We start from the raw sequence: 22,100 nt of genomic DNA, 5'->3' as shown, positions 1-22,100 counted from the left end.
GGACAAGATCAAGTGAGGTTCATGAATTAGCAGAAGTAAAAATGTTGGATCAGAAGATTCAAGAAAAATGTTTGAAATTCAGGGAAAAATGTGCTATATCTGAATACCCCTTGATTCAAGGATTGGTTTAGTTTATGGTAAGTTTAAGTTAGTTTTAGGTTAGGTTATGTTTTCTTAACATTTTTTTTCCTCCTCATTGTACCTAGTGTTACAAAAATGATAAATCATATACTTTCCAAGTTATAAAAATGAACAGTGTTTGAATCACGAAAAGCAAACTAAAGCTGAAGAGCCACAGCTGACCACTTATTATGTAAACCAAATGTAATTATTATAAGATTGATTCAATAAAGTATATTTAATTCAAAAAAAAAAAAAAAAAAAACGACGTTTTTATACAATGTTCATTTTTAGAGCAGGATTATAGCCTTACCTCAGTGAGGAAGGCAAAATGTATAACATGACGGAGTTTCTTACAAAAACCACAATTTTTACAATCTTCCGGACTTTTGTTAAAATCGTTTTTTAGCATAACTTTTGAAGTACTTTTCTAAACTTCAAAATATTAACTAGGGTCTTATGAGACCCCAAAACGGTCCAAATCGATTCAGCATATCCATAGATAATCGAGTGCATAATTTTTGGTGCATGGACTCACATCCAGTGTCCAGACACACGCACAGACATTTGTTCAGAATTTGATTCTGAATCGATGGGTATACCTGAAGGTGGGCCTACGATGTTGAATTAAGAAGTTCATTTTCGAGTGATTTTATAGCCTTTCCTCAGTACGGTAAGGAACACGTATTGAAATTTAGATCAATTGTAGCCATTTCGGTAATTCTCTTCCAACTCACACGAAATCGGGAAAATTTGACCCGGTCCCACTTCGATTTGCGTGAAACTTTGTCCTAAGGGGTAACTTTTGTCCCTAATCATGAAACCGAGGTCTGTTTTTGATATCTCGTGACGGAGGAGCGGTACTTTCATTTTTGAACATGCGAAAAAAGAGGTGTTTTTCAATCATTTGCAGCCTGAAACGGTGGTGAAATAGAAATTTGGTGTCAAAGTCCCTTATGTGTAAAATTCTACGCCCAATTTGATGGCGTACTCAAAATAGCGAAAAAACGTATTTTTCTCGCATGTTCAAAAATGAAATGAGTCGTACCGCCCTCCGTCACGAGATATCAAAAAACGGACCTTGGATTCGTGATCAGGGACAAAAGTTACTCCTTAGGACAAAGTTGCACGCAAATCGAAGAGGGGTCGAGGTATCCCGAAAGTTATTGGTGATGCATTGATTAAAACTTTTCAAGGAAATCGGGTAAAATTGGATACAGAAGCTTAATAAAGAAAGTAAAAATCAACAGCAATGAGATAATCATCAGTTTATAAACTGCGAGGCATGAAAAATGTCTTCTGTTTACTCTCATATACAATTCATATATTTAAAAGCGTGAAGCGCCAAAACTATTGCGGTTGAAGAATGAAAAAACTAAATCTATCCTTCGTTTCCCCTCTGTCCATTCAAGCTCGCCTGGCAACGTTTCCCGTGTGTGCTGAAGGCCGGCCATTGTCACGGTGGAAAAGCAACGGCCAAGCTGGACAGCCCGGGTGCGCTGCAAGACGCCGCTGGTCTCTTGTGCGGAACCGGACTCTCCGAGAGTACCTCATACTGCAGCCTCGAGCCGTACATCGATGCAAAGTTCGACGTGCACATCCAGAAGATCGGCGGGAATTACAAGGCGTTTATGTGAGTATAGTAGATTGATCGCACAGACAAAAAAGTCTAGTAAGTAATTGTTGCCTCTTTGATATATAGGAGAAAATCCATCTCCGGAAACTGGAAAACAAATCAAGGTTCAGCAATGCTCGAACAGATTCCTATGACAGAAAAATATAAGTCTTGGATCGATGAGGTGAGTTCAACAACATTAAAAATGATTTTTTATGCATTCGAATCGATTGTAAGGAGTCTTGATTATTTGTAATTCAATCTTCTGACAGGTGTAAAATATTCAGAATCCAGATTCCATTGTTATCATGCTATCATTAATTTTTTTTTAAATTGTTTTGAAATTTATTGATTAAGAAAAGCTTGAACATTGAATTCTCTATGGGTCTAATGAATTAATTGCTTCACGCAAGTCATGCATATATATCATTTTTAAAGCATTTCTAAAAGTAACTTAATGAGAAACCAATTAGACGTTTCATTCGTTCGCTTTTATGGTGGTGTTTCACATCCTAATATCAACCCTGCGTGGGTGTCCTTTCCTCAAGGTGGGCAGAAATTCCGGACGATGACTAGTCATTGCTCGTATAGAAATTCTATTTCCTTATTTGTCAATGGCTCGAACGAATTCAAAATTAGAGCTCACTTGATAACATTCTATTTCAATGTTCATGAAATTAATTTCTGAAAATAATTTTAAAAAAATACTCAACACGCAGAAATTATTATGAGACCCATGAGTTAGATAATACACTATTAATACATATACGAATCTACTGGAAATATGCAAAACTCATGTGCTCTTTACGACTTACAATATGTGTCGTAGACCGTCGTTGAGTTCGACGATCTGGCGATGACACGTCAACTGAGACTACACCAATGACGCACTCATTCTTCCTTAAGCGAAATGAGATCATCCAGCACAGTATCGAATTAGCTTAAACTGAAGGAATTTCAAATGTACACTCTATCGTTAAGAAATTGGAACGGATATTATGACCAAACTTTTATCGTGAGAAATTTATCATGAACACTTCTGGTCAACTTGTTATCACATACTTGTTTCAACAAATGTTGTCGTTGTACTCAGATTTTTCTGATGATGGTGGTAATATTCATCAGGAAATGGTGACAGAGTTTGTGGCAAAATAAATGATAAATTTTACCCCAGAAAATGATGAATTTTCATCAGTTTTTGAAGAATATTCATCAGGTTCACATTTTTACAAATTTTGTATGTAATATTACACAAATAAAGAGGTAATATTCAACCTACCAAATTTTCAATATTCCAAAATTCAACTTTTTTTTCTGTGTATCTCGTTGTAGAACTTTCATGGAGTAATTTATTTTTCAAGTTTATGCCAATTGAAATAGTTTCAAAGTCGACAGACGCATAAATAAACCTCGCCGTTCTGATTAATAATCGTACACTTTTCAATTTAAGGTTTCGGAGCTGTTCGGAAGCATGGAGGTTTGCGGAATAGCCGTAATCGTATCAAAAGAAGGCAAAGAGTTCATAATTAGTGCATCCGACTCCACCTTCCCTCTAATGGGAGACACACAGGAAGAGGATCGCCGCCAAATTGCCGATCTGGTCGTAGGACGCATGCAGGTACAGAGCCAACCAAAAAAGCAACCATTAGTGTAAGTAATCACGACCCTTCCCCCTTTTCTCAGAACGTTTGCCGCCCGTCAATGCTAACAAAGGCAACTTCGCGTACATCGATCTCGTCACGTGGTGGTAGTCCCACCGAAGAGAACCCTCCGGTCCCGATCGGAAGCCGGCCGGCACCGGTTGGCGGTGGCCCTCCGCCGATTCCGGAACGCACAACGCCGGGCGTCGGTTCCATTGGTCGTCATGGTAGCATTAGCAGCCAGTCGGGAGAACCGCCCGAGCAACCGATGGATAAGGCCCCAACTCTCAACAGCGTAGGACGTCGTGATTCGCAAGGTAGGTCCAGATTGTATAACAGGGAGTTTCGAAATTGCACTCCCTACGTCATCACTGATAGGAAGGCACGTCGAAAAATACATTTCAACGACAACATTTCAAAAAGCAACATGTACAAACCATGCGTTTTTGAGAAAAACGCATCTGAATGTTAAGCATAATTGTTCAATTCCCATTAAAAAATAAATAAAATTAAAATAAAAGCAAAAGCGAAATGTGCTAATGATAACAAACGATGAAAAACGTTGCCAGAATATGGGACTTTTTCTCAAAATCTCGCTCCACAAGCTGAATATTGTTCCTTGGGCTATTTTAGGACTCTGGGCCAAATATGAGCAAAATCGGTCAACATTTACCCATTGAAATTGATACTCGAAAGTGAAGTTTGTATGGGAAAAACGAAAAATGCATAGGAAAAACAATTTTCTCACGGTTTAGTTTGCACGGTGCGCTACTTCCAACCAAATATTCTCAAAAAAGTTGGAAATGCAACTTCAACCGGCTGTATCTCGGCGAAAATTCAACCGATTTTGGATGATTCTTATTGCATTCGATCCGGAAGAATGTCAAGAATCACCTCCAACAAGGTCGATCCAAAACCGATGCGTCTACCTTAAGTTATAATAAAAAAGCATTTCCTACTTTTTTACAAGGATTGTATGAGCCGGTGGAGTTACATTTCCAACTTTTTTTGACTCCGTTGGGGCTACAAGTGTTAAAATAACCCAATTAATCGTTTTCCACTTGTGGAGCAGGGGATCTTTTTTTCTGGGCACCCTATTGATCATCCATATTCAATAAACCATTATTCCTGTCATTATACTCAAAAAAAAACAAATCAACTTCTTTAGGAATCACCAACGTCTATATCACCCTCCTGTCATTGGAGGGGAAGCTTTGTTATGATTCGTTTTTCTTCGCCAAATGTACATGGCGCTTTTTGCAAGTGGAGGGGAAGTTTTGTTATAATTCACTTTTCGTCGGCAAATGTACATGGCGTCTTTTTCATTATGCTTGTTTTCGTCACGAGGTTCATGCAGTCTTTTATTTGACAGGTTGACAGGGCAATAAAAACAGACACTGCTGATGCCAGAGATTTTGTTTTTGTTACTTTATTTCGAATCATTATTAAAAAGACTTTACTGGAGTAACTTTTGCTCATTTTTGATGGAGAGATAGTTTATTAGGAGTACTTTCAGAATATGTAATAACCAAGAATGAGAATTGAGAGATTTTGGTATTATTGTTGTCCGCCATCGAATATAATGTTGTCTTTTTGATGCCGGTTTCTGAGATTAAACTTTAACTAATAAAACATTTAAAAAAAATGGTGTTACATGCCAAAGTGCTAGTCCGTGCTCCATGTAATATAAGTTAAATCGTTATTTTAAAAGAATACCAATAAGTTTCGCAAAAAATATCTAAGCTTCGATTACACGAGAATGCGGAGATATTATCTATGTTGTTGCCAACTCATTTATTTCTGGCAGCTTTATCCTTTTTGGTCATTCGCAATCAATATAAATGTTATGAATCAGAAGATCAAACTTTTTCTGTTACTGGCCTCTATTATCCCTCTACTGTCTAATTTTTTTCGGATTTTTTTTTATTTTTCCCCGTGTTCAGGAGGTCTTTTTGAGCAACTTTTGTTCTACGAAAAACTTTACTTCTCTTGTTCTATGTATGTTTTTCTTATTTCATTTTTAGTATTTTATTTTTCATTTATCTTGTTTAGTTCATATTTGTTTTTGGTAGTATTTGGCCTATTCTACAACCTCCTATCATTACATTTTGATAATCTATTTTTTTCATGTTTTTACAGTATTTTTTTCAATTATCATTTAAATTGTAAAAAATGAGTAGAGGCATAGTCTGGGACACTACAAAAATTACTTCATACTTCTTTTTACCCCATATATAGGAAATGTTAGTAAAAAACACAGCCAAAGTTGACCCCTAAAAAAATACATTTTTAAAAATATTGGCAAAGTCACAAAAAGTCTAAAATTTTAGGAGCTCTTAACTCCAAAGCTAAAAAATAGGTTGACAAATTGATTTTTGGCGATTTTTTTTAAATCGAAGCTCGTCTAAAGGCGAGGTTGGATTGAAGAGGGTTATTTAAACAACAAATCAGATCATTCGCATTGATATTCGCATGGAGATTTTGGCTTAGTGATTTTTCACGCTCGAACATTGCAAATTTCACGGGGACCTCAATTTTAAAACAGCAAATTTCACGCAAATTTCGCGGAACGTGGAAAATGTTAAAATAACTCTGAAAATCTTATGTTTGAATCACATAAACTACTTTGTAACTGTTTGGTTACCACCGACTCACGAGCGCTACCGAGACTCCCTCATGTAGCCTCAGGGTCGGCATGCTTCGGAATCTAGTAAAAACTCCACAACTTCGATCGAACTTTTCTTCTATATCCTTCCACTTTCTTACAACTATCTGACCTTCTTTCTGCTCTTCCTTCTTCTCGGGGCCCCGAACTCCGACTCAGCTTCCGGTGACGTCGCTTCCTCTCCTTCGATTGCTGCTGCTACTCGCCGCTACGCGGCATAGCCGCGGCTGTTTTGGCACTCGCCGTATCACGGCGCAGCCTCCTGGTTTTGGTCTTGGCGGCGTACTCGACCGGTTGCGGTCGTACAAGGGTCCCACTCGTTCCGGTTCTTGTCGTACTGCCCTCTGTCGTGGTTGGTTGCGTCCTACGACCTTTGGAGCACCATCGAGGGTGTCCGGAATACCCGGATGAGGCGCAGGTACGACGCAGGTCCACGTCCGGCTGCGGACTGGATTCCGAGGGTGACTCGATGATTGCGGCGAGTCCCCGGTTGGTGTCCTCGACACGGTTGTTGCGAGGCGGTGCCGAACTGGCACTTAACGTGAGTCACGAGGGGTCCTGATGTTTTTCAGCGGTCCCAAACACTCCTGGTTCCCGCTGGCAGTATCACTCACGGCCGTGGCCGTGCACTGACACTACTTGGCGAAACAGTGGAGTTGTAGCGGTCCAACTGTTCGCTATGACTCTATGACTCTTTCCGGGCGATTGGACGAGTCTTGAGGAGTCCTTGGCGGTTGACGGTCCTTCCAATTCCAATGACCTTCCAACCTACCGTAATGTCACCTCTCTACCGCCCACTGCCGACGAGGTCCTCTGGTGGTCGGTTTCAGAAGCTTCTGCTGGCTGCGTTCTTGGTGGACGTCACTTGCTGGGTTGTTTACCGGAGACAAAACACTTGACACGCGAACACTTCCCAACTTTTACATTAAACGGAAAACAAATCGCGTAAATCGCGGTAACCTTCACGAGTGAGGATCCGAACGGTTGCAACTTTTCATGCTTCATTATATATTCTTCAATAAACAAAAAAATCTTTCTGAACGCGACTCAAAAAAAAAATCTCATCATTTTCAAAAAAGATTCCCCCTAGTTTATGGATGGGCTCTAAATATATTTTGAAATAAAATGTAGGGCATGCGTATTCTCATTTATTGACCTGCTTTTTTAAATATTCGACTTACAGTGAGTCAAATATTTGTCCGTACCCCCCATACGGAAAATGTTTGTGATATAAAAGTTCATAAAATACGACCAAAGTACCATGTTATATACATCAATCGACGCGGCAGAATATCCTCTTTAAGACACTGTCATTGGATTTGCAAAAAACTTTATCTAAAAAAATACAAAAATATTTTACTGAAAATAGTCAAAAAAAGAGGTCAAATAATTGTCCGTACCCCTAATAAAAGTACAAAATCTGATCGATTTAAGTGAATTCATTTATGAAATGTTGTTTCTGTGTCAAATACTAGTACCTCTAGCCAGTTTGTGACAACTTTGAACTTCTGATAACTTTGTTAAGTTAGTTTATATTGAAAATTGGTTTAAATTTAGTTTTTATGTAAAACTTATCAAAACATTAGTTTATAAACAACTATTTTTATAAAATTGCTATTTTATGTTGTAAGAGTCTCTATTGAACAAGTTTTAACAATATTTGTTCGAAATATACATTGTTTTCATCTTTTATTGACATTTTTCGACCAAAATACTGTTTCGGAACAATACCGTTAAACAATCCTGATTGTCCCGGAACCGGTTTAACCCCTCGGAGGGAAATTTTGTGGTGGTCAGATAGAGGACAAAAAAACCCACCTCTTGCAATTTGAAGCATCCAATTTCGTCCACTACAGCCCGATTACGAGTCCCTAGTCTGAAATTTGAAATTTTCAAATTCCTTAAGCAAAACATTCTAACCCAGGCCGGTACAGAAATTCTCAGCACGGAAAGTGAAAATTTCAAATTTCAGTCTAGGGACTCGTAATCGGGCTGAAGTGGACAAAATTGAATGCTTCAAATTGCATGAGGTGGGTTTTTTTGTCCTCTATCTGACCACCACAAAATTTCCCTCCGAGGGGTTAAACCGGTTCCGGGACAATCCGGATTGTTTAACGGTATTGTTCCGAAAAGTATTTTTGGTCGAAAAATGTCAATAAAAAAGATGAAAACAATGTATATTTCGAACAAATATTGTTAAAACTTGTTCAATAGAGACTCTTACAACATAAAATAGCAATTTTATAAAAATAGTTGTTTATAAACTAATGTTTTGATAAGTTTTACATAAAAAACTAAATTTAAACCAATTTTAATATAAACTAACTTAACAAAGTTATCAGAAGTTCAAAGTTGTCACAAACTGGCTAGAGGTACTAGTATTTGACACAGAAACAACATTTCATAAATGAATTCACTTAAATCGATCAGATTTTGTACTTTTATTAGGGGTACGGACAATTATTTGACCTCTTTTTTTGACTATTTTCATTAAACTATTTTTGTATTTTTTTAGAAAAAGTTTTTTGCAAATCCAATGACAGTGTCTTAAAGAGGACATTCTGCCGCGTCGATTGATGTATAAAACATGGTACTTTGGTCGTATTTTATGAACTTTTATATTACAAACATTTTCCGTACGGGGGGGTACGGACAAATATTTGATTCACTGTATAAAGTTAAAAAGCTTTCGCTGATTTGCTTCATTTTATTGAATTTCATATCAAAGCAAAATTTAACCATCTTGTCCAACAAAAATGAATAAAATAATTTGAATTTTTTTGAAACATTTAGCAAATTAACATTTTTTAAAAGGTGAAACTTTGTCCTAAGGGGTAACTTTTGACCCTGCACATGAATCCGAGGTCCGTTTTTTGATATATCGTGACGGAAGGGTGGAACGACCCCTTTTATTTTTTAACATGCGAAAAAAGAGGTGTTTTTCCTAGTGTTTTTCAATAATTTGCAGCCTGAAACGTTGATGAGATAGAAATTTGGTGTCAAAGGGACTTTTATGTAAATCTAGAGCCCGATTTGATGGCGTACTCACAATCCCGAAAAAACTTATTTTTCATCGAAAAAAACACTGAATTTTTTTTAAAAACTCTGCCGTTTTCCATTACTCGACTATAAAAAATGTTGGAACATGTCATTTTAAGGGAAATTTAAATTTGTACCCAGAAGGGTCATTTTTTCATTTAAAACAAAAATTTTCATTTTAAAATTTCGTGTTTTTTTCTAACTTTGCAGGGTTATTTTTTAGAGTGTAATAATGTTCTACAAAGTTGTGGAGCAGACAATAACAAAAAAATGATATATAAACATAAGGAGTTTGCTTATAAAAATCACGAGTTATCGCGATTTTACGAAAAAAAAGGTTACTTAATTCACCCTTAGGTAGTTGGAGCCTTCCTCACATTTAGAGGTTAATGCTATCCAAAATAGACACGCTCGTTGGGAAAGTCTTTTAATTGCCTATCCAAAAATAGCTCACATGATATATTTGGACAACGTTTTCATCAAAATATCTGAGATCTGGCCTCCAAAAAGTAGAGCGTCCAATTTCCCGTCCCGGGAAAAAAATTCCCGGGAATTCCCGGGATTTCCCGGAAAAAAATATTTCCCGTTTCCCGGGAAATTCGTAAATTTCCCGGGAATTCCCGAAATACAAGCAGAAGAATACATTTTCCTACCTTTTTGGCATCAATGTTTTGAAATTATACAAAAAATAATAATTGGAGAACCTGATTTCATTTTATTTATTTCCATCTACTGTTAATATTTTACTAATCAGCTTGTCTGTAAATTTCATGTCAAGTTTTAATTCAGATAATATTTATTTCTGAAGTATTCACCACTAGGAATATTGTTTGCTTATATGTTGGGCAACAAAAGTTACGATGTTATGGAATGAATATACACTATTTTATTTTTGACAACCTTTTTTAATGTTTATTTTGTAATATCATTTGAAAATAAGATATGTACATTGTACATCTTCCGGCCAAGATCAACATTGAGATTTGTTTGACTTTTTTTTACCTTGAACATGTTGGATGGAAATTGAACTGATATAATTAAATTTTTAAAAAAGGTTTGTTTCCAAGTATTCGAGAAATTATAGATTGAAGTTATAAATTTATGAAGCACGTGAGCTACCAAGGGCGTAAGAGGGTGATATAAGAAAAAATATCGTTGAATTTCAACCACTTTTCAATACTCAAAATTATTTTAATCTAATTGATTTATTAGGCTGAATACCATATTACTAAAATCATATCATAAAACCATGAAAAACCATTAAAAAACAACTTCGTATCAAATTTTCTAGTTGAAAAATAGTGTTTCAAGTGAAAAAGCGCTGGAAATTAGATTTTTAAGGTAAATTCAATGATTATTTATATATTCACAAGTTGAATTTTTTGGTTTTTTTATTTTAACTTTATGGTCACTGAGACAAATTTAAATGCAATTTTATGGTTGTGGAGCATAGATTTTCAGTGTCCAAACAATTTGATTTAAAAAAATCCTTCTCAACAAAAATTCTAATAATATTTTCTTTTATTTGGGACGATATAAAATATTTAAAAATTAGAAAGTTTATATATTTTCTCAAAGTTACATGATGTTTTACAAGCAGTCAAGCCATTTATTGATCCTCTCACTCATTTTGACCATTAAAGTTGCTGTTCTATACAATTTCGTTGTAAAAGATTAATCAGAAACAGGATTAGAATAATTTTCGTAAAATTTCAAATTTCCCGGGAATTCCCGGGATTTCCCGGGAAATTTGTTGAAAATTTCCCGTTTCCCGGGAATTTTGTAACCCCGGGAAATTGGACGCTCTACCAAAAAGTGTACACTCAAACCCCGATGGTTTGACACAAACTGTTGCCAAACGAACGGGGTCACTTTTTAGTTTGACACCCCTTTTACGCGGAGTTCACACATACTAAGAAATGTTTGTTTTGATGGTGTGCGTAAGCTCCGTGTAAAAAGTGGCAGTTCGTCACTTTTTAGTTTGACTTTAACCAACCAACGGGGTACAAACTAAAACAGTGTCAAACGAAAAAGTGACCAACCATCGGGGGTTGAGTGTATAAATAACACTTAAGTGCTTATAACTTTTGATAGGGTTGTCAGATCTTCAATGTTTTGAACGCGTTGGAAAGGTCTTTTGATTACCTATCCAACGACAGATCGCATGATAGATCCGGACAACGTTTTCATCATGATATCTGAGATCCGGCTTAAATACATATGGGTCATTCCATCTGAAGCGGAACAGCATTTGAAAATTACCCTCTCCGATCCTGCTCAAATTTGGCAGAGCTGTTGATACTATCAAAACATGCAAGAATCACGAATTTCATCCAAATCGGACCACCCCCTCCATTTTTGTACCTCCCCAAAAAATCGACTTTTTGGCGATTTTTGGCCAAACCTCCTAGTTTCAAACGGCGATAGCTCAGGAACCACAAATCTCAGAAGGTCGGTCTTAGACTTAATTTTAAAGGAAATTGGACGTAGAATCCATTTCCGTGATCAAAATGTTGATTAATTTATTTTTTCTACCTGTATTGCGCAATCGAAAACTTTAAACGGCCGTATCTCAAAACACCCCAACTTATTTTTTTTATTTGACCTCACCATCGTGTTCCCCGGCCAATTTTACATAAGAATCACCTATCGACAGAAATGAATATGTTTCGTTCCAGAGATATCGAATTTTAAAGTTTTGTGTTTTCGAGATTACCTGCATCAGCTTCATTCGCCGCATCTGCTAGAAGCACACAGGCGGGCTGATCAATAACTACTACCTGGCCATTTATTGAAATAATATTTCATCATAAATAATCTTCATCAAATTGAGCAAAAATTAACTGTATAATACTGTAGGAAACTGAAGTTTAATCGCAAATGTTTATCTGCTCAAAAAAAATAATGAAGTGAATTTCTGTGTTAACCCACTGGGCAGAGCAATGACGACACACAGTAAAGGGCAGAATTGGATTCCGACGGAGCGAGAGGAAAATGCAATTCTCGGATTAGTTTTCAAAAAGCCGTAAGAGCCATTGTTAAACAAAGTCCTTTTTGCATCGGTATTCGACCTACTTACGAAAAACCAATATCAAAATGCTCGAGATTGTTCATCTACACGTCCTTCAAGTGCCCCAAACTTAAAATAAATGAAATTTTGTTTCATTTTCTAGAAAAACGAAAATTAGTGTCAGAGGTCACAATGGCTCTTACGGCTTTTAAAAACTCACCCGAGAATTAATCTTGTTAGTAACACTGAAAAATAAGTGCACGATACATTATTGAGTAAAAATATGAATTAAAATGAATAAAATTTGTTGATACGTTGTACTCTAGTGAAGGACGATCACAAAGAGTAGGAAAAGGATTTCTGGCCTATAAAACTGAAAAATGTAAGAAAATCACAAAGTTTGATCTGCTGCAAAGCGGCTAATTCTCCAAATTTAGTTGCGATGATTTCGACACCGTCCGAACAACAGTGTTTTTTTTTTCATCTATCATTCTTGGATTCTTGGAACACAATACGGCTGCTGTCCTCACGTATAAGGATTTTTTTAAATTAAATGTACCTTGACCAAAATCATATTTTAATGAAATGGAGCTGGCTCACTATATAAAAATTGATTTAATATGATCAATCTAAACCATAAATCAGAATTATGGTAAAGTGTCAATAATAAACTATAATAATAATAATAATAAAGCAGGTTTTGGGGTTTTTGCTGAATGGCACTATTCTGCTCCACTTCATTAATTTTTTTGAGCAGATAAACATTTGCGATTAAACTTCAGTTTCCTACAGTATTATACAGTTAATTTTTGCTCAATTTGATGAAGATTATTTATGATGAAATATTATTTCAATAAATGGCCAGGTAGCAGTTATTGATCAGCCCGCCTGTGTGCTTCTAGCAGATGCGGCGAATGAAGCTGATGCAGGTAATCTCGAAAACACAAAACTTTAAAATTCGATATCTCTGGAACGAAACATATTCATTTCTGTCGATAGGAGATTCTTATGTAAAATTGGCCGGGGGAACACGATGGTGAGGTCAAATAAAAAAAAATAAGTTGGGGTGTTTTGAGATACGGCCGTTTAAAGTTTTCAATTGCGCAATACAGGTAGAAAAAATAAATTAATCAACATTTTGATCACGGAAATGGATTCTACGTCCAATTTCCTTTAAAATTAAGTCTAAGACCGACCTTCTGAGATTTGTGGTTCCTGAGCTATCGCCGTTTGAAACTAGGAGGTTTGGCCAAAAATCGCCAAAAAGTCGATTTTTTGGGGAGGTACAAAAATGGAGGGGGTGGTCCGATTTGGATGAAATTCGGGATTCTTGCATGTTTTGATAGTATCAACAGCTCTGCCAAATTTGAGCAGGATCGGAGAGGGTAATTTTCAAATTTGTACTTTTTCGTGCACAGTTGAGATGGAATGACCCATATATAATACTTAAGTGCTTATAACTTTTGATAGGGTTGTCAGATATTCAATAAATTGGTCGCGTTGGAAAGGTCTTTTAAATAACTTTATACAAATGTATAACTTGCCAGGGTTTTCTACAAAAAAACCACCCTTTTGTTAAAATCGTTTTTTAGCATTATTTTTGAAGTACTTAACTAAACCGCATAATTTTTAATAGCGACTTATGTGAACCCAAGACGGATTGAATGACGCTAAAACGGACAAAATCGGTTCAGCCAATGTCAAGATAATCGAGTGACAATTTTTTAATCAGTTGGTCGTTGTCGATCATGGCCGTTCATCGTCACCCGCGACAGACACGGACGACGAAACAAAGAAAATCAATCAATTTTTTTATAATTGTTTGCTCTACAACTTTGTAGAAAATTATTACACTCTAAAAAATAACCCTGCAAAGTTAGAAAAAAACACGAAATTTTAAAATGAAAATTTTTGTTTTAAATGAAAAAATGACCCTTCTGGGTACAAATTTAAATTTCCCTTAAAATGGCATGTTCGAACATATTTTATAGTCGAGTAATGGAAAACGGCAGAGTTTTTAAAACTTTTTCAGTGTTTTTTTCGATGAAAAATGCGTTTTTTCGGAATTCTGAGTACGCCATCAAATCGGGCTCTAGATTTACATAAAAGTCTCTTTGACACCAAATTTCTATCTCATCAACGTTTCAGGCTGCAAATTATTGAAAACACCTCTTTTTTCGCATGTTAAAAAATAAAAGGGGTCCTACCACCCCTCCGTCACGAGATGTCAAAAAACGGACCTCGGATTCGTGATCAGGGACAAAAGTTACCCCTTAGGACAAAGTTTCACGCAAATCGAAAAGGGGTCGGGGCAACTTTTCCCGATTTCGTGTGAGTTGGTAAAGAATTATCCATCTCTCTTTTCAAAATTTAAATTATAAATCAAAAGTAAAGAATAATATAATTAGTAACGAAATCAAAATTTTTAAACAAAATGAAAACAAAAACAAAAAAAAGTAATGGTTTTAAAACTTTCACGTGAATTATCCACCCAAATAATCAAACATCGTTAAAATTCAACAGCACTCAGAAAAAATCGGTTACATTTTTAAAAGTTGATTCCAAAGCTTTCATTTTATTTTTTATTACAACAAATCATGATTCTTTTATTTTATTTTTTTGAAACTATACCTTTCAAATAAAATAGCAGTAAAATTGTTATCAGAGCGAATGAAAATATTACTAAACTTAGTAAGGCCGTTGCAAATATTTTTCAAAGTTTATGTCGCCCCCTTCCCCTTCAATATTGGTCTGAAAAATCATCAAGCTATCAAGCTTTTCAATTGAAAACTAATCAAATTTACTTATATAATCTGTATGGATGAAATATTTATTATTTTGTTATTTTGAAAAACAAACATGATTTGAGAAAATTGATAAATTTCACGAATTTCACGCCGTCCACGAAATCATCAAAAATTACTAACCCTATGTTAGTAATTGAACAAGGGTATTCACACGTTTAATTTCACAGTAGTTCATAAGGTTTTTTCCTATTTGAGTTTGATAAATCGTTTTGAGAAAAATCGTTACAGTTTCACACAAACATAAAATTTCACGGGATTTCACGGAAAAAAGCCAAATTTCACGGATTTCACGCTGTCCGCGAAATCGTGAAATTTCACTAACCCTAGAGGTGGTGAATTCAGAAATCAAATCAATGCAGTCCAGACTCGTTTATCCGAAGCCCACAAAAAAAATTCACTTCGGATAATCGAATCACGAAAAAAACATCTTATTGTTTGATTGTCGAGCTTAAGATTGACCACTAAACTACGTCATTTAGAATTTTTTAAATCCAAGATGACGACCAAAATGGCAGGGATGAAATATTTGAAAAAAATGCATTTTGTTATTTAATAGGCATTTAGCAATTCAAAATTGCCTAAAATGTGGTCGCAGAACTCGAATTTATTGTAAACAAAACAAGACATTTCAAAAATAAGAAAAAAAATTATTTTTCTTCGTGATACAATTATCCGAAGTCCCGGACTTCGGATAATCGAGTCTGGACTGTAATAATCGTAATAATAAGCTAATGTTATTGAGATATTATTCTCGTCTACTCGAGTAGACTATTGAAGGATTGGTCAAGCATAAGTAGAATTGTCTGGAACACTCCAAAAAGCATTTCTAACATTGTCTATTCATTGAACCTGGTTTGAGCTTAGAGACAATATATTCGGTGTCGTCGAATTCGGTTTTCTCCTAAAGAAGCTTAAAATTTTCTTTAGCCGTTTTTTTTTTTTACGAAAACCGCGACGTCACGTGTCAAACAACTACCATCAGACTCTCAAAATATATACTGTTTGCATAACAGATGTTTTTGAAAATCGAGCATGACATGCGAATCATTTCCCCAAACTCCAAAAATGAGCCAATATGGTCATTGATATTGTGACCACGATTTTTGAACCTTTAAAACTGTCATGATATAGGGGAAATATACCCATTTTAATCACTCTAAGCCGTTCGACCAATTCTCATCACTTTTCCGCTTTTCCGCTATTAAATCAACATTTTCAGATGTATCATCAATGAAGAGTTGCTTGCTCACTCTTATTTGAGCTATTTATTACTTTGGAACAGCCAAAAACACTTTATGAAAGCTGTAATTCATGATCAAATTGCTGATAGGCCGATAATAGAAATAGGCTGAGAAAGGGTATAGTTCCCCTATCTCATATTTGAATGCGCCTAAATCAGTTTGAAAAATATAAATGTTAAGCTCTAACAACATTTTAAAATTTGACGGATTTACTTGCATGTAACTGATTCTCGCCTGCTAAATAGCCGGGATGGAGCAAAATATTATAAATCGAGTTAGGCCGCTGTAAATATTTTTCAAAATATTTGTAAGTTTTTCAATAATGCCGAGTTTCAGCAAAATTGGACCACTCCTTCTTTTTTGGCATTGCCGAAAACTTTTGCGAATTTCGTCAATTTTTCAAATAACTTCTGTTTTCAAATGACCATCGCGTGGTAGATAAATTCGGCAACTGCAAACTTAAACATGTCTTTATCTCAAAAGATTTAGATTTGTCGAATAAGATAAAAGATGATTATTTTGCAAAATCGTCTGAGGAACACGAGTTGACGTTTAATTTAAAATATTTTGCTTCAGTCATGAGCCATGAGTACTCTCAATAACAGAATATTTATCTTCATTTCTACCTTACTTTCATTATTTTTCGCAGCTTCTCAATCGAGCTCCATCTCGGGTGTTTCATCAGCCTCGGCGGCCCGCTCGAATGCCAGCAAAGTCGGCCCTGGACCTGGCCAAGGGGCACTGGGAAATGTTGACGAAGCCGAGGATACGATGAAGAATCTGCGCAAAACGTTTGCGGGCATATTTGGTGATATGTAGGATTTAGCGAAAAAGAAGAAACCACAGCGTGGAGGTGAAAGCACATCCGGCAGCGCCACCGGGAGCATCCTGAGCACCCGTGAGAATTCTATCGATAGTGTAATTGCGCGCCCCATGACTGCTGCTGCCAACCCGGTTGCGGCGACAGCACCGGATAGCAAGGATGCTCTGTGCAATGGTGTTGCTGCCGGATCAACCGGTGCTGCCAGTGGCAGTGTAAATAACATCAACTATACTACTACCAGTAGAGTAGATAGCGTTTCTTCTTTTGATAAAAATTCCACGTTAAATAATCATTCCTCTGCGCTGGTAACGACGTCCAACGTCCGAGAGGTACCATCTACAACTCAAGAGACAAAACGAACACCGTATGACTCGGTGGCCACAAACGACAGGATCAACCTATTTGACAAGGATAAAGTAACAGCAGTAACAACCGGCGTTACATTTTCGTCCACGTCTACAATAATTTCCAGCGATACCGGGGCGCTGAAGAATGGCATCAATCCAGAAGGATTTTCTTCAATATCTAGCCGGACACTGACATCCACAACATCAGCAGCATCTTCCTCTTATACCACTTCTTCTAGCATAATCACTAGCGATAAGGGAGACGATAACGTGAAAGATCGTTACAACATACAGCAAGGTATTAGGGATCAATCACAAACTGGTCGTTTCGGAACGCAGCCAAGTAGTGTCGTCAGCAATGCTACCGTTTCGTCAGCCAATGCTTCCGGTTCCAGCGAAGCTAAAAAACAGGAATTCGGTCGAACTAAGCGATCCTCCTCAGATGCAGAGTTAATATTTGGTGCAAAAGGTCCAGACTTTTACAAACCCCGTTTCAGTACTACTGGGTTGGATTTTAAGACAAGTAACGATTCCATTTCCGATGCTGAACTGATTTTCGGCACCAGTGCCGTAAGCGGACCTCCGTCTGCTACCGCTACTTCCGCTTCATCAACGTTCAATCGACATTCGTATGGAAACCGGGACAGTTCCAGCTTTACCAACAGTGTCTCGGATTCGGACCACACTTTTGGCAAAAAGGAAGAACGTAACGTGTTCAGCAAGAGCCTCTCAGTTTCTTCGGAGAAATCCGACTCCTCTTCTATAACTGATCGATTCCGGGCTGCTCCCAAGGCTTACGAGCCCCCAAAAATTGCTTCTTCCTCTCCCTCCATAAGCAGCAGTTCAGCAGGAAGCAAAACGTGGAGCAACAAATATGATGAAGACGAATTTGACCTCAAGTAAACTGTGACTTGGGACGGGTAGCAATACCCAGTGTAGTAGGTTAGTCCATAATTTATTGGGTATGTTAATCAAATTGTGTCTCCTGGTTGATTTGTGCGTGCACTGCTTCTATTAAAAAAAACACTTATTTATCTTTCCTATCTTACTCACTATTAACCCACTTTGCACGTACTAAAGTGCAACAATCTTATGTCACCAAACCTACACAAATCATTGAGCAAAAAAAAAAACATTCACATTCAAATAAAGTAAACGTTAAACATGTTGTTGAAAATAGTATTAGATGTACCGAAAATCAATCTTATTATATTAACGCTAAACCAATACTTTATCGTGTAGACAGATCTATAAGAAGCAAACTACAGAAATTAGCCTCTGATGTTTCCTGGTTTCATAGTTTTACATTCATATAGAAAACCCATCAAAGTTTGATGAAGAATGAACAAATCCCAGGTCCGTCAGAAAGGTGATGAAAGTTTTTGTTCCAAAAACAAACATTCGATTAAACTCTGCACAAGTATGGTTTGTTTATTTGCCCGTTTATCCTTGTTATACAAACTATGTTGAAATTGGTTTTACAATTAAGTACTGAACGAATTAGGTAATCAATGCATTTAATATCAGGGGTTCTACCAGTACGGTATTAGAGCTAAGCATATCATTCGTAATGATTTAATCCACCACGTGTATACCAAAAGTCTGCAAATCAAAAAGTTATGTTGAACCTCATGTACATTCCAAAACTGTACTAAACGTTTCTTCAAGCTACAATGGAAAGAAAGCAGAACAAGTTGGACAAGAATCGATCCAGATTTCCCAAAAAATGGTTTGTAAGTCTTGAAAAACACATTATTTAACACAGCTGACTGACTAGAGTAGAATTAAATTCTTGTTTAGAAATTAAAACTGATAACAGCAAATTTGTTTTTTCCTTGGTTTCTCATCCTAAAAAAAGCAAAGAAAATTGGAATTTCGATTAAAACAGCTATGAAAGCAAGGTAACGATATGTATCGCGCACAGAACAGTAGCTAACTGCACGAAACTATTTAAAAAAAAGCAAAAAATGTACTACGTACAAACTTCAGACCGCAATGAAAAACAAAACAAAACATAAATGTTAAGTTGTCAAAACAAAACAAAATAATCGGCTTACATCGGCTAAATTGACAAACAAAATATTAAGACATATACACTATTAATGATTAAATGTTGTTAGAATATCTTACTATAGTTAAGGAGTTTGAATTGATAATTAGAAGAAAAAAAAACAAGTCAAATACTAAATGGATAACGATGCTAGAAAAATATATATCAATTCATTCTCAATTAAATTCAGCATTAAGAATATCGTATGATGACAATATTAATAAGATAGTTGATATTTACATATTGAACAACCTAAAGCCAACAATCGGCATGTTATTGAAATTTATTGGCAAATATTTACCCTTAAACCCCATTTAAAAAGTAAACATAATATGACCACCAGCGTAAAACCATTATCAGCTAACGACGGAAGCAAGTTTCTGTCAATTGATGCAATTGTGTTAAGTTTACCAACAAATCCGTTCAGCTAATAGATGCACAATTGACTGTCAAGGGTTTACGAGAAATGTTTTCAAGATCCTGCTCAACATCTAAAAACTGTCCCTCAACGATGCAGATAATTCTTCAATTCAAACAAGACAGTCAAATCAAAGTAATAACTAGTTTAAACATCAAATACAATGATTTACCTCATATTAACTATGAGTGACTTCCAATTCTTATGCCCTAAAACCAACAGTAACTGATGATGCTATGTGGCGCAACTTTCCCGACTACAAACTGTAACAACTAAAACCGATGCTATAATTGGTTTTGCCATTTTTCCTCATGAACAAAAGTGATTTAACACGCGAAATAATATCCACCGACAGTATAACTTTCAATACACTCAGCTTGGGATGATTTGGAACACAAATGAGCAACACTCATCATAATAAACAACGAAATTAAAAGCAAGCAAGTTTTCTCAACCGATGATAAATGGAAATGTTTTATTAAATTAACTCAACCAGATGAAATAAAGAACATTAAAATAAATAAAAAATATTTTCATTTTCACCAGGTATATGTTGCAAGTATTTTTGAGCTAATGATAATAGGTGTATGAAAATGAAATAAAAACAAACATAAAGCATAAAATACTCTGATAGTAACCTATGTATGTGTAACAGAATATGTTAAAAGTAATCTTGGGTATTTGAAAGAAACAAACCATATACTAATGAGATTTACCAGTAATGTTTGCGCGGCATAGTAAATTACAACTCAATCAGTGAATGCAACTTACAGTAAATAAATATGCGAGTTGAAACAATTTGTTTTCCGTGTGATGTTTTATTTATTAAATGAAAGAACTCTGCATTTCCCATGTGCTGGTTTATGTGTCGAATCTCAAAATGCAGAAATTGAAAAGGCCGAATTTTCCAAAAGGCCGAAATCTCATAAGGCAGAATCCAAAAAGGACGAATACTTACAAGGCCGAATCCCATAGGCGAAACGTGCCCTAAAAGGCGGAAACGCATTCCAAACGAAGCATGCTACACTGCTCATGTTCGCATAAATGTCCCATATGCAAAAACAGCAAGCTGAGAAAAACGCAACGAACGTTTATCCCACACATAAGGCCACTTGTTCGCCCAAAAATTGGATTTCCTCCAGATTTCTGGAACAAAGTACTGCGTCGCTTGTGTGCTATTTTGTGACACGTCCTATCTTTTTACTGCAGACGCGTCACAAGGCAGCACACAAGCGACGATGGAATATTTTTAGGTTTTCTGAAGGGTCACACGATGTTGAAAAAAACGGAATCGACGTAACACCTTATAATGTGGCCCTCTTAAACCTTGCGGTTTCGTCAATGGATCCACAGGCGTGTATCGTTATTTTTGCGACAAGACGATGTTGAAACAAACTGCATTAATAACGCAAAAGTAATGAAAATGCACATGGGATATTTCTGCAAACATAGGTAGTAAATATATAAGAAAAATAAGTTTATCTCAGATTACTTTGCTAAATGTCCTATCGGCCATCACAATCTCCAGCACTCACACTCATGGTATCAACTTTTTGGCCACTGTGAGGTATTCTCATAATTAGACGATTTCTTAGTAACAAACTTCTAACATCGTTTATTTTTACCGTGTAGGCGTACAAGGCAGCATTTTTTTAGTATCAATTTCAACATGTTCAATGTCCTTGAAAGGATTTACATAAAGTTGAAGTAGTAAATTTGATTTGAAAATTTGTAGCATTTGACGTATCAATCACAGCCTAAACAAGATTTAGTATTTTTTTAATGTGTTTTATAATATTTTGTTTTTTCAATGAGATACAACTACAACCTCTCAAACTTATATGAAACCAGAAATGTTGGCTTGTTTGCTTATATTCATAATGGCTACCGGTAACATTCTAAGCATTGTAATGCATTGCAATGCATTGGATGTATTGGACGACGCATTGGAACCCAAAAAACGAAGATGATTTTATAGCTCCCTAGTAACATTTTTAAACTTACAGGTTTTATCATGGTTCTGAAAACCCTCATACGGCCTAAATAGGCTTTTATGGCCTACTTAAAACCTAAAATGTTACTAGGGCTGTCGGCCACTATTGGCTAGTACCAACCACTAGTGTCTTCCTTTTTATCTACAAGGACTTCGCCGCCCTGGGCTCCTAAGTCTTTGAGTACGGCACGGAGCGACGACGGCGCCGGATACCCATATTCACAAAAGGATTTTAGAGCGCCAGCCACGGGATTCGAACCAGCAACCTCTGGATTGTGAGTCCATAACAAATTACAGCATCCTGTTTTAAAAAATAGAAAATACCAGAGTTA

General features: G+C 36.2%; 1 protein-coding gene across 2 annotated transcripts in view; it reads left to right on the top strand.

The window, feature by feature from the left end:
* Positions 1–20,573, top strand: part of LOC6034727 (synapsin) — a 62,443-nt gene extending 41,870 nt beyond the window's left edge. For both annotated transcript variants that reach the window (XM_038266650.1, XM_038266657.1), the window contains 5 exons: positions 1,533–1,753; positions 1,823–1,919; positions 3,186–3,353; positions 3,419–3,692; positions 16,787–20,573. In XM_038266650.1, coding sequence (XP_038122578.1) covers positions 1,533–1,753; positions 1,823–1,919; positions 3,186–3,353; positions 3,419–3,692; positions 16,787–16,956 — 930 coding nt within the window. In that variant the 3' untranslated portion in view covers positions 16,957–20,573. The remainder of the gene's footprint in view (positions 1–1,532; positions 1,754–1,822; positions 1,920–3,185; positions 3,354–3,418; positions 3,693–16,786) is intronic.
* The last annotated feature ends 1,527 nt before the right edge of the window (positions 20,574–22,100 follow it).

This window comes from Culex quinquefasciatus, chromosome 1, assembly GCF_015732765.1.
Source record: "Culex quinquefasciatus strain JHB chromosome 1, VPISU_Cqui_1.0_pri_paternal, whole genome shotgun sequence".
In the NCBI taxonomy this organism is placed as follows: domain Eukaryota; kingdom Metazoa; phylum Arthropoda; class Insecta; order Diptera; family Culicidae; genus Culex; species Culex quinquefasciatus.
Note: the sequence above shows the minus strand (reverse complement) of the source record. Positions and strands in the feature narration are given on the sequence as shown.